At 39.0% G+C, this 12,918-nt stretch overlaps 1 protein-coding gene across 1 annotated transcript in view; it reads right to left on the bottom strand.

The window, feature by feature from the left end:
* The window catches only part of LOC150098230 (betaine--homocysteine S-methyltransferase 1-like), an 88,396-nt gene that overhangs the window by 50,634 nt on the left and 24,844 nt on the right, over positions 1-12,918 (bottom strand). The window contains exon 3 of the mRNA XM_090405927.1: positions 8,544-8,662. Within this exon, the coding sequence (XP_090262053.1) occupies positions 8,544-8,662 (119 nt within the window). The remainder of the gene's footprint in view (positions 1-8,543; positions 8,663-12,918) is intronic.

Raw genomic sequence — 12,918 nt, 5'->3', positions numbered from 1 at the left:
CAACTATGGTCGCATTGATTAGAGTGAGGAGAGGACACACGGGAGGAAGGAAATGGATTTTATGCGATTATTAAGGGATAACTATCTGCGACAGCATGTAATGGAAAATACTAGGGGTCAGAGAGTGCTTGACCTAGTAATTACATCTGAGGATTTGGCTGTAACAAATATGACCACATTGCCACCAATCGGTGAGAGTGATCATAGGGTCTTGACTTGGGAGGTGGCTAAATGTGTAGAATTTACAATTTAGACAGGGTACATGTGGAATTATCGGGCTGGAAAGTATGACAAACTTAGGAATTTGATTGGCTCAGTGCCATGGCATATACAACTGCAAGGACTAGAAGTTGATAGTGCATGGGAGGTAGTTAAGAAGTGCTTGCATGAAGCAATGGCTGACTGTATACCTAGAGTCCGAATAATAAATCAAGTAGGGGTTAAATGGATGAATAACACCATTAAGCTTGAGCTGCAAAAAAAGAAACAACTATGGAGGGAATTTAAGGAGAAAGGTGACCGGCAGGCACATGAACGGTATAAAGCACAGGCCAGAAGGGTGACGAGTGTGGTAAGAAAAGCAAAAAAGGATTACGAAAGAACATTGGCCATGCAGGCTAAAGAGAATCCTAAACAGTTTTTTAGATACGTAGCAAGTAAAAGGAAAAATGTACATGGCAGAATGATTTTAAAGAATGCCGATGGTAGGGAGGTAACTGAATCAGTTGAGATAGTTGAGTTACTGAGTGAGCACTTTGCAAGAATATATCATCCAGGTGGTGACATTGCAGAAACGAATAAACCAGTAGATTATACGGGGAATGGTGGTGAATGAAGAGGAGGTGAGTAGTCTATTGCATAACCTCAATGTCAATACATCTGTGGGATTGGATGGTATACCAGCTCGTGTAGTATGAGAAGCAGCTAAAGAATTGTCAGTACCCTTGACCATTTTGTTTAATTTGAGTCTTGGGTCTGGGTTAGTCCCGAGCGGGTGGAAGGAGGGGAAAATAGTTCCACTGCATAAAGGTGGATCCAAGACTGCTGTTGTAAATTACCGACCGATTACATATCAGGAATCATTCTCAAGGTCTTAGAGAAATTAGTCAAGAAAAGAATACAGGATTGAAATAGATGAAAATGGGATATTGTATGGGGGACAACATGGTTTTGTGAAGGGTAGATCATGCCTCAGTAACTTGCTCAAGTTTTATAACACAGTGACGGCTGAACTGGATAAGGCTAATGGGTTTACAGTGATTCTACTGGACCTTGCCAAGGCCTTTGATAGGATACCACATGGAACCCTAATCAGTAAACTGGAGCAGATGGGGATGGATATAGGTTTGGTGAGATGGATAGGAGGGTGGTTGAAGGAGAGATACCAGAGAGTGGTTTACTCAGGAGTGGAGTCAAAAAGACGTCTTGTGGCTAGTGGAGTGCCGCAGGGCTCTGTTCTTGGACCACTGCTTTTCAATTTGTTCATCAATGATATTGGAAAGGATTTGAGAGGAAGTGTTCACTTGTTTGCTGATGATGCAAAGTTGGGTAGAGCAATTGTGAGTGCACAGGATGTCAAAATTTTACAGGATGATTTGGATAGTTTGGAGGACTGGACTAGGAAAAATGGATGTCAGTTTAATGTGGCAAAGTGTAAGGTTATGCACTTTGGGGTGAAAAGCATAGCAGCAGTATATCGCATTGGTGGTACCGTACTCCAGGAGATTGATGAGGCCAGGGATTTGGGAGTGCTGGTGGATAGCGAGTTGAAGTTTAGGGGGCACATTGCAAAAGTGACTAAAACAGCTCACCAAATCACTTGGCTTATGAAAAATACTTTAACATGCAGAGACAAACAAGTTGTTGTTCCTCTGTATCGAGCCTTGATAAGACCCCATCTGGACTTCTGTGCCCAGTTATGGGCACCAGGGTTTCTTCGTGATGGGGAGGAAGTGGAGAGGGTCCAGAGACGAGTGACCAAGATGATAGCAGGTCTGTGGAATGAACCTTATGAGAATAGGTTGAAGATTTGTGGGTTGCAGAAATTGGACGATAGGCGAAGGAGGGGTGATATGATTGAGACATTCAAATTACTGAAGGGTTTTTATAAGATTGATCCAGAAGATATTTTTGAAAATATGACTGGTGGTGGGAGGACTAGGGGCCATGCATGGAAGCTGGGCAAGAGCATGGTTGACAAGGGTGTTAGAGCTAGGTTTTTTACTTGGAGAGTGGTGAATGAGTGGAATAAGCTTCCAGAGTCTGTTGTGGGTGCTATGACCGTGAATGAGTTCAAGGCAAGATATGATAGATACTGTGTGAATGTTGAATAGTTGTTCCAGACACGATGTTAGGGCCTCCCTTGATGAGTCTGTCGACTCCTTGGAGTTTCCCGGAACAATAATAATAATAAAAACAGTAGCTTGCATGCTTAAATTGGAATCTCTCTACATATACAGTCACATGTTCATAGATTAAAACTTCTGGGATGAATTTATAATTAATTAAATTAAAAAATAACAGATAAATTATTTAATACAATTGAGGATAACAATTTTCCAAACTTTTGGAATAGTAAAACAGTTGTTTGTTCTGATTAAGATTAGATCTATGAAGTATGGTTTTAGCAATTTCTTTATATAAAGAAATTGCTAAAACCATAAAAGGTGCTCAGATTTGGTCACCTAGGTTTCTTCTTGATGGGGAGGAGGTGGAGAGGATCCAGAGGCGAGTGACCAAGATGATAGCAGGTCTGTGGAATGAACCGTATGAGAACAGGTTGAGGATTTGTGGGTTGCAAAAATTGGTTGATAGGCGGAGGAGGGGAGATATGATTGAGACATTCAAATTACTGAAGGGTTTCTATAAAATTAATTCAGAAGATATTTTTGAGAACAGGGCTGGTTGTGGGAGGACTAGGGGACATCCATGGAAACTGGGCAAAAGTGTGGTTAGTAAAGGTGTTAGAGCTGGGTTCTTTACTTTTAGAGTAGTGAATGAGTGGAATGCGCTCCCTGAGTCTGTGGTGGATGCTGTGACAGTGAATGAGTTTAAGGCGAGGTATGATAGATACTGTATGAATGTCAAATAGTTGTGATGAATATGATTTGGGGCCTCCCTCGATGAGTCTAATGACTCCCTGGAGTTGCCCGTAATAATAGTAATAGTAATATAAATGTTCATATATGGATATGTAACAGCTTACCGATTTGCCAATGGATCCTGTGGTTAGTGTTTTTGATTCCATGTTGTGCAAGGTTTGATAAGGCAGATGTAGTCAATGTTTAGAGATGCTTTTATTTATAGATCTTACTGTTTGTCCATTGTAAGACAAGTTACACGAACATGGTACTTTGTATACGCCAGGTAGCATCAATGGTGAGAGTTCGTCTTATGGAGAAGATAGCAAGTTGCAAATTTGGTTCATGGATTTATAGGTAGCAATGAGTTAATATTTTTTCGTAATTTTTGCCACACATTCAGAGATGCCTTTAATATATGGTATAGGAGTCCTATACCATATATTATATGGGCTTCTTGTCTGGGTTGATTTGTAGGAGAGTTTGGGTTAGCATTGGGTTATATGCATTTAGTAAGACTGTTTCTTTGACAATTTCTAATTCTTGTTTTAGAGATTCTTCAGAAGAAATTGTGTGTGCTCTGGATACTAAAAATTTTATGATGCCACATTAAGAGAGATCAGATCTCTTTTTAAGTTGACTTTTGTTTCTAGTCATTCCTTGCACATTTACATCATATCTACACTCAAAAAACAAAGTCCCCATTTCTGATCAAGATTTTATTCCTCACTTGCCTAGCTATACAGATCCAAAATCATGTGAAAAATCTTAGAATAACTGTGTTGTTCTCATATTTTGAGAAACTGCACTAAGTCCTTAATGCCTTTCTGAGACTTACTCCAACCAGTATCTCAAAAATGGTTCATTTTTGGCTTATTTCTTTTCTTGATACTATTCCACCAAATTGGCACTGACCATTTCATCAATCATCCACAATTTGCCTTCCACGAATACATATTTATGGAGTTCCCATTTTATCTTAGTTTCCCTACCCTCTACATAAGTTGCATGCTTGAAAGTATTGCTTATTCTTCTTATATCAAGTTAATCCAATGCAGTGAGATTCTAAAGTATGAATATGCTAGTTAATGACTAAATTTAACACACGCGAACCATGGTATTAGGTTTTTTCATTACGTAAATATTTCGTGCTAGGTATCTTAGAACATCATCAGTACAGTAGAACTGCAAAAATCAGGCCTCGCTCAACACACAGTTGAAAACCCAAACCACAAGATCCACTGGGAAAAGACAAAACTCCTACACAGATCTTCATATAAATATGAACGCTTATATAAAGAAAGTGCTGAAGCCCTACTTCACAGACCAAATCTAAACCGCAACAATGTTCTTGCCATCTCTAAAGTATGGGAAATTGTCATACAAAATTGTGTAAAAATAACTTAATTGTAATTTAATTTAATGTATGGCGACTCCATTATTAAAGGTGTGCTAGAGGATAAAATGCACAAGGTATGTTTTCCAGGCGGTAAAATGAGTAGAGTGATTGAGGCATTGGATATGAGGTGGGAGCGAGCAAAAGAGTTAATTGTATTAATTGGTACAAATGATTTGAGAGAACAAAGAGCATGTCAAAATGAATGTCAGGAGACTGCTTGGAAAGATAAAAGAGAATAGTGTGACAGGAAGGGTAGTCAGTGTGTTGCCTAGGTATGATTGTGGTGAAATGAGGCGGAGAGCAAGGATTATGAATGATATTCTGGCTGAAATGTGCGAGGAGATGGGAGTACAGGTTGTTAATGTGTGGAATGAGTTTGAGGGACGAAGTGAGCTCTATGGGAGTGATGGACTGCATTTGAGTGGTTATGGTGTGAGTTGCTTGGAGAGACTGCTGCTGGAAGGTAGATAAGTGAATACAGAGAATGAATGAATCAGATCGAGAGGGGAGTGATGTGGAAGAGCAGGAAAGTAAGACAGGAGAGATTGAAGAAGTGGAAATGAATAGGGAAGTGAGTGGTATGAGTATAGAAAATGAGAGAATGGTGTGCAAGAGGAGCAGGGAAATGGGGAGGTTCAGGGTGGACAGGGGACACAGCGTGAGAAAGGTGGATGCTCCAAGAGGAGGTGAGAGCATGCGTAGGCAGAAAAGAAATGGGATGACCAGGGATCAAGAGGAAACAGATGAAATTGAAAAGGGTTCTAAAATGAAGAAGCAGAAAGGGAAATGGCCCCAGTCCAGCATGGAGAGATCACATCGAGTGAGTGGTATCAGTGGAATTAGCTGTAGATCCGGAAATGAGCTGTCATGCTTGTATACCAATAAGAAACAAGGCGGATGAAATGGTTGCACTAATTGCGTCTGTTCACCCAAAGATTGTCGGAATAAGTGAGACATGGTTAGATGAAGAAGACATCCTGACAGGAATAGAGATGGAAGGGTATGACATGTTTTGTGAGAATAGAAGGGGTAAAAAGGGAGGGGGAGTGCTATTGATGATAGAGAAAGAGTTATGTCCATACAAGGTAGAGATGCAAGAGGGAAATAGAGCCAGTGGTTTTGAGGCAGCATGGTATGAGATAGAGGTGAATAGAATCAAATACTTGGTGGGATGTTGTTATAGACCTGGTAATGTGGATGGTGATGATAGTGAAATGTATAGTCAAATAAGCCAAGCAAATAAGAAAAGGGTGATCATTATGGGTGATTTTAATTATGGCAATATAGACTGGAATGAAGAGATAGCAACTGGAAGTAAAGAAAATGAGTTTCTTGAGTTTTTGAGGGATAACTACCTCAGACAGTATGTAACAGAGGGCACACGAGGATTAAGGGTCTTGGATTTAGTCATCTCATCGGAGGATGTAATTATAAATGAGGTGTCAAATCATCCACCAATTGGTGAAAGTAACTATGAGGTGATTACCTGGGTGGTTGCCAGCAGTGCAAGGACCCCTGTGAAAAAAGGGTATATGTGGAACTACAAGGGGGCTGATTATGAAGAGCTCGGGAGACAGCTTGCAGGTGAAGCATGGAATGAGAAGCTAGCTGGAAAAGAGATCAATGCAGCTTGGGGGATTTTCAAAAATTATTTAGTAGATGCAGTGTCTAAATGTATACCATGGGTGAGAAGGTAGGTGTGAGATGGATGAATAAAGAGATTAAGCATGCGATACAGAGAAAAAGGGCATTGTGGAGGCAGCATAAGAGAAGTGGAAGTAACCAATTTCATGAGGTCTACAAAGACCAGGCAAGGAGGGTGACTTGGTTGGTGAGAGTAGCTAAAGAGAGGTATGAGCAGCAGTTAGCTAATGAAGCCAACAAGAATCCTAGTGAGTTCTTTCGATATGTAGCCAGCAAAAGAAAGAATGATTATGAAAGGATGACAATGATTGGAGGAAATGGTATAAAGACAGCTGATGCAGAATGTGTGGTGGAGATACTTAATGAGCAGTTCATAAAGATCTTTCAATCTTGTGAATGTGACTTCATGGAGAGATTGAGAGCAGTTGATGATGTGGAAGAGAGACTGACTGTAAGTGAGCAAGAGGTGTTTGGGGAGTTGAGTAAACTAGATGTAAATAAGGCTGTGGGACTTGATAATATATCACCATGTATTCTGAAGGAATGTGCCAGAGAGTTGACACCTGCCTTGACATATTTTTTTAATACGAGTCTTGCACTTGGTCAAGTTCCTAAAGAGTGGAAGGAGGACAAGATTGTGCCACTTCATAAAGGAGGTAATCGAACACAAGCATCCAACTATAGGCCTATTTCTGTGTCAGGTGTTGTGGTTAGGTTGTTGGAGAAGCTTGTGAGAACTAGGATCCAGAGTTGGGTTGACAACAATGGTATAATCTTTGATGGACAGCATGGATTTGCTAAAGGGAGGTCATGTTATAGTAATCTACTTACTTATTACAATAAAGTGACTGCTTCCTTGGATAGATGAGAAGGATACACAGTAATATACTTGGATTTCGCAAAAGCTTTTGATAGAGTACCTCATGATAAGTTGACAGTCAAACTAGAGTAGATGGGGTTGGATATTAGATTAGTGCATTGGATTGGAGACTGCCTATCTGATAGGTATCAACAAGTTGTGTATGGGGGTACGATATCCAGGAAAAGGAAAGTCACTAGCGGAGTGCCTCAGGGGTCTGTTTTAGGGCCATTACTATTTAACTTGTATATTAATGATATTGGCGAAGATTTGGATGGAGATATTCAGTTGTTTGCAAATGATGCAAAGCTGGGATGAACCATAAAGAGTAGTGAAGATGTTGTGGCCTTGCAAGAAGACTTGAATAAATTGAGTGATTGGGCAAGCAAATGGGGATGCGAGTTCAATGTTGCAAAATGTAAGGTTTTAAAATTTGGAAAACAAAGATGGGATGCAGAATTTATGCTTGGTGAGAATATATTGTTGGAAGTAGAGGAAATAAGAGATCTGGGGATGATAGCGGATAAGGATCTAAAATTTAGGGGACACATTGCCAAAATTGTGAAGACAACACAAAGGCTTCTGGGAATGATGCGGAGGACACTGACGTGTAGAAGTAGGGAGATTCTTGTTCCATTGTATAAGGCTCTGATTAGGCCACACATGGACTATTGTGCCCAGATTTGGTCACCGGGTTTTCAGAAGGATGAAGAGATGTTGGAAAGGGTCCAAAGGCGACTGACTAAGGTAGTTTCTGACCTCTGGAATGTTGAATATGAGGAAAGATTGAGCAGATGTAATTTGCAGAGTCTGGTGGAGAGAAGGAAGAGGGGAGATATGATAGAGACCTACAAGTTGGTAAGGGGTTGTTATAAGATCAATGGTGGAGAAGTTCTACAGAGAATAGTGGGAGATCAGGGGAGAACTAGAGGTCATCCCTGGAATCTGTATAAAGAGGGTGCGAGTAGGGGGTGAGAGGCAGGTTTTTTTCGTACAGAATTGCGAATGATTGGAATGCCTTGCCTGAGAGTGTGGTGTCTGCAAGGAGTTTGAGTGTGTTTAAGACAGGGTATGATGAGCTGTGTATGTGATAAAAGGACCTCTCAGTTTAATAATAATAATAATAATAATTAAGTTCAGGCCACAACGCGTCACTGCACGCAATTTGGATTCCATTGTACATATGTGCCCTATCCTTTGTGTCATTCCTAGTATTGTTCAATGTATTGATGTCCCCAGATACCTAGGATGAAATATTTAAGTAATAAAAAACCTACTACTGTGATTCACGTGTGTTAAATTTAGTCATGAATTTTCCATAGGTTTCTCTATATAATCAAATGCTAGTTAAGGAGTAAAGCACTACCTCTTTACTACAAGCAACTTAAATTAGCCATCATCCAATTAATCTGATTCATAGGTTTATTTAAGACTACTACAGAACATTCATTTAGCAACTCCACACTGAATTCGATATTTTATATTAAAATCTCAAAAAATAAAAATAAAATAAATAAATAAAATAAAAGTGCATTTTTATCCCTTCAAAATAAATGCTTACTGTATATAGTTTTCCTGCTTGGTTACCTCTATTGATGAGTTTGTCATCACTTGCATAAAAAGTAAGTGCTTGCATAACATCAGCACCTGCATGCAAGAATTCACGGTGAAGTTCTCGTACTGCAATGAAAAACAATATAGTTAGTTTCTTAGAATGTTTTACAGAGGAAATTTTCTAAATCAATACTTATATGCTGTAAACATTTAACCACCTGACCTCTGTTCTTTTGCCCACCCTCTTCCTTCTAAAAACAAAAACTCCTGCTCATTACCAATCCAGTACACAGTTTTTCTGATGACAATGCATTGCACTCCTTTTCATTTGATAAGCTTTACAAAACAAATCACCACAACCTGTAGAACTCAACTTTTACTACGTTAAATTCTAATCTTCAAGCATTCATCAATTAAATAATCTTGTCAACTTTAATGCTAGCAAAACACAGCGCTGCATTACTACGATAACAAGCCAAAAGGCTATTTTACCGGCGACATAAGTTAAGTTTAAGGGAGATGGTAAATCCCGTATTATTCTACAGCCGGGTATGAAACTGATCGAAATCCTAGAGTTTCATGCTGAAAAAACTATCGGCGAGCACAAGTGTAAGTAATCACTTGGGTAGTACACACTAGGGCAACTCGGAGCAAAGGTGGAGCAAGCTCTGTCACAAACTCCTTAATATTCTCTCATAATGTAAAACGCAGCTCCTAGGAGATGTATTACTGTTTTAGATTATGAGAAGAGGTCACTACCCAGACCGGTTTCACTACCCAAGTGATTACTTACACTTGGGTTCACCGATAGTTTTTTTCGGCATGAAACTCTAGGATTTCGATCAGAGTTTCGTACCTGGCAGTAGAATAATACGGGATTTACCATCTCCCTTAAACTTAACTTATGTCGCTGGTAAAATAGCCTTTTGGCTTGTTATCGTAGTAATAACAATATATAAGTACACCAGTTTAGCAATTCGTTAGTAGAGGTATATGTAAGTTCGTTTCACTTAAAACCTTGATATTCCAGGTCTACCTACTCACTGATGAGACCTCAAAAAGGGTTGAAACCGGTCTGGGTAGTGACCTCTTCTCATAATGTAAAACAGTAATACATCTCCTAGGAACTGCGTTTTACATTATGAGAGAATATTAAGGATAGTGATGGAGCTTGCTCCACCTTTGCTCTGAGTTGCCCTGGTGTTGTACTACCCAAGTGATTACTTACACTTGGGCTTGCCGATAGTTTTTTCGGCATGAAACTCTAGGATTTCGATCCGAGTTTCGTACTCGGCTGTAGAATAATACGGGATTTACCATCTCCCTTAAACTTAACAGCTCTGCATTATTTCCCCACAGAAGAGAACTCTGTTCTTCCAATTTTACTTTTGACAATACCCAAATCTCTATTTAAGATGAGATTTACTTTCTTGGAATAACTAACCTCAAATTTCTTTTGGTGCAAACACATCACTAATCACATCCCCTATCTCATGGCACAAACATATGGCCTCCTCTGCATCCAAAAAATAGGCTTTCTTTAGCTCAAGGTGTTACCTTAATTCCAGACAGCTAATCCATATACAAACCACAACTTCACTTGACCACTGAATACTGCTCTCAGTGATGTCCCTAAGAGTTCCCTAAAAATACTGGATTCTATACAAAAAAAAAGAGCAGTTAGATTGATTGACGACACCTCGCTTACAAATACAGTCCCACTCACTTTTGTACAAGCATTTTGTGCAGCCTGCATCTTCTATAAATACTTCTATGGCTGCTGTTCATCAGAATTGGCATCAATAATTTCCCCCACCCTCTTCCAAACATGTGCAGCAGCTAACAACACCTTCTCACAGTTCAACTCCAAACATGCACAACAAATTTCTCTTCTTTATTTATCCTTTCCACTGCTGTCCTCTGGAACAGTCTTTCACCATGTGTTTCCCAAGGAATATAATCCACAGCTTTAAGTCCCTTACTGACCATCCATGGTAGTTACTGTAGGTTGACAAAGCTCTTGTGGACACACACAAACAAAAAATAATAATAAACTAGCCTTGATATGTATACACAAAGTTGGCATGGAACCAAAGTGTATATTAAAACTGCAATACCACCAATTTCCTGATATGTACTCTCAAAGGGTGTTCAAGTACAGCACTAACATGATTAGGTTTACATCACATCCTATCAACAATTTTCCTCCAAATCAGGCACTTCTGAATGAATCAATCCACCTAGAGCTTGGTCTATCTCTGGGTCTCTTTCCTGCCATCTTGGCATCAAACATCTGCTTTGTTGCTAACCTTTCCTAACCAATTCTATTTAAGTGGCCATAACACATTAGATTAACTCTGCTGATGTATTCTTGAATACTGACAATAAATCTGTGGTCTATAGTCTTTGATCAGGTGCTTTATTTCTAACCAGCAGATAAATAACTTAATACTGTTTTGTTTTTGGCTAATTTCCCTCTTATTCCATATATTTTTATTCAGCTGGTTACCCACCATAATAGCTTTGCTTATTCTATTGTCTACTTCCAGATTTAACCTGTCATCTTCACTAAAAACTGTGCCTAAATAAATGAAATATTTTACTTGTTCTATAGGATCTCCATTTGGAATGAAGCTGAAGTTTTCTATGTTCCTACTTATTTTCATAGATTTGGTCCTTTTATTGCAGATTTTCATGACAAATTTGTTACAACTGTTATTCAACTTAGAGAATCCTGGACACTTGTACTAGATGTGTTTAGGAATACAACATCTGCATAAAGCAAAGAACAATGTTTGACATCTCCAATTCTAATATCAGGTCTAATGCCACTTTCTTTCATGTAATCCATGTAGATGATGAATAGAGTGGAGATAATGTGCATCATTATTTTACCCCTGATTTTGCATCCCTATCAAACAACCTTCCTGTTTTTCCTTCATTCTAAATGCCAACTTACAAAACTTAAATATAACCTATGTATTGCTCTGTATAATATTCCATTCATCCCATATAATTGTTTATTTTTCTGGGTACTTTGTCATATGCCTTTTCCAGATGTACAAAACTCATGTACAGATCCTTGTCATATTCCCATGATTTCTGAACTATTTGTCTTAAAGTGAAAATCTGATCATGACAACCTCGGTTTGGTCTGAACCCAGCTTGTTCTTTTCCAAGTTTCTCTTACATAATTTTTCTCAACCTCTTTTCAAGTATGCCTGCATAAATCTTACCTGGAACACTTGGAGAAATGGCTCTGTAATTCTCACATTCAGCTTTATTTAATTTTTTATAGATGAATAGCTGATGTATCCAAAAGAAACCCTAAGGAGTTCTTTCGCTATGTGGCAAATAAAAGGAAGAATAACCATGGAAAGATTACTTAAAAAAGTGTTGATAGTAGGGAAATTACAGAAGCAAATCAAATAGTTGAGTTGCTTAGTGATCATTTTGCAAAAGTGTACCATCTTGGTTATGATAGTGCAGTGTCAAATGTGTCATTGACTGATGAGAATCTAGAAATAGACGAAATAGAGATGCATAATATATTACAGAACCTTAATGCTAACACTGCCATTGGGTCAGATGGCATATCAGCCCATGTGTTATGAAAATGTGCAAGAGAATTAGCACCTCCTCTAACCAGGCTGTTTAATTTAAGCCTCAGTTCTGGTAAAGTACCAATAGAGTGGAAAATAATTCCACTGCACAAGGGAAGCTCCAAGACTGAGGTTGCAAATTATAGGCCAATCAATATATCTTGAGTGGTGGTTAAGGTTTTGGAGAAATTGGTAAAAATTAGAATTCAGGACTGGGTGGACAGCAACATGATACTTTATAAGGGGCAACGTGGTTTTGTGAAAGGCAGGTCTTGCCTAAGTAACTTGCTTACTTTCTATAATAGAGTAACAGCATAGTTGGATAAAGGAAATCCTTACTCAGTGATATTGCTGGACTTTGCAAAGGCATTTGACAAGATTCCACACGGAACTCTGTTGCATAAATTAGAGCAAATGGGTATGGATCTGAAGCTGGTGATTTGGATTAGAGGATGGCTGGTGCATAGATACCAAAGAGTGATTTACGGAGGAGCTGAGTCCAGGAGAAGGCAAGTGACTAGTGGTGTACCTCAAGGCTCAGTGCTTGGTCTTCCATTGTTTAATTTGTACATCAATGATATTGGGAATACTTTGAAAGGAAATATCCACTTGTTTGCTGATGATGCAAAATTAGGAAGAGCGATAGTCAATTCAAATGATGTAGATATCTTGCAGGATTACTTAAATAGGCCGACGGTATGGACTAAGATAAATGGCTGTCAGTTTAATGTGGCTACGTGTAAGGTGATGCACTTCGGGAGGACGAGATCACATGCTGTT

The sequence above is a fragment of the Typopeltis vanoorti genome, chromosome 16 (genome assembly GCF_054136105.1).
Source record: "Typopeltis vanoorti isolate ZY-2024b chromosome 16, IOZ_Tvanoo_1.0, whole genome shotgun sequence".
Lineage (NCBI taxonomy): Eukaryota > Metazoa > Arthropoda > Arachnida > Uropygi > Thelyphonidae > Typopeltis > Typopeltis vanoorti.
This window is presented reverse-complemented; position numbering and strand designations above follow the sequence as displayed.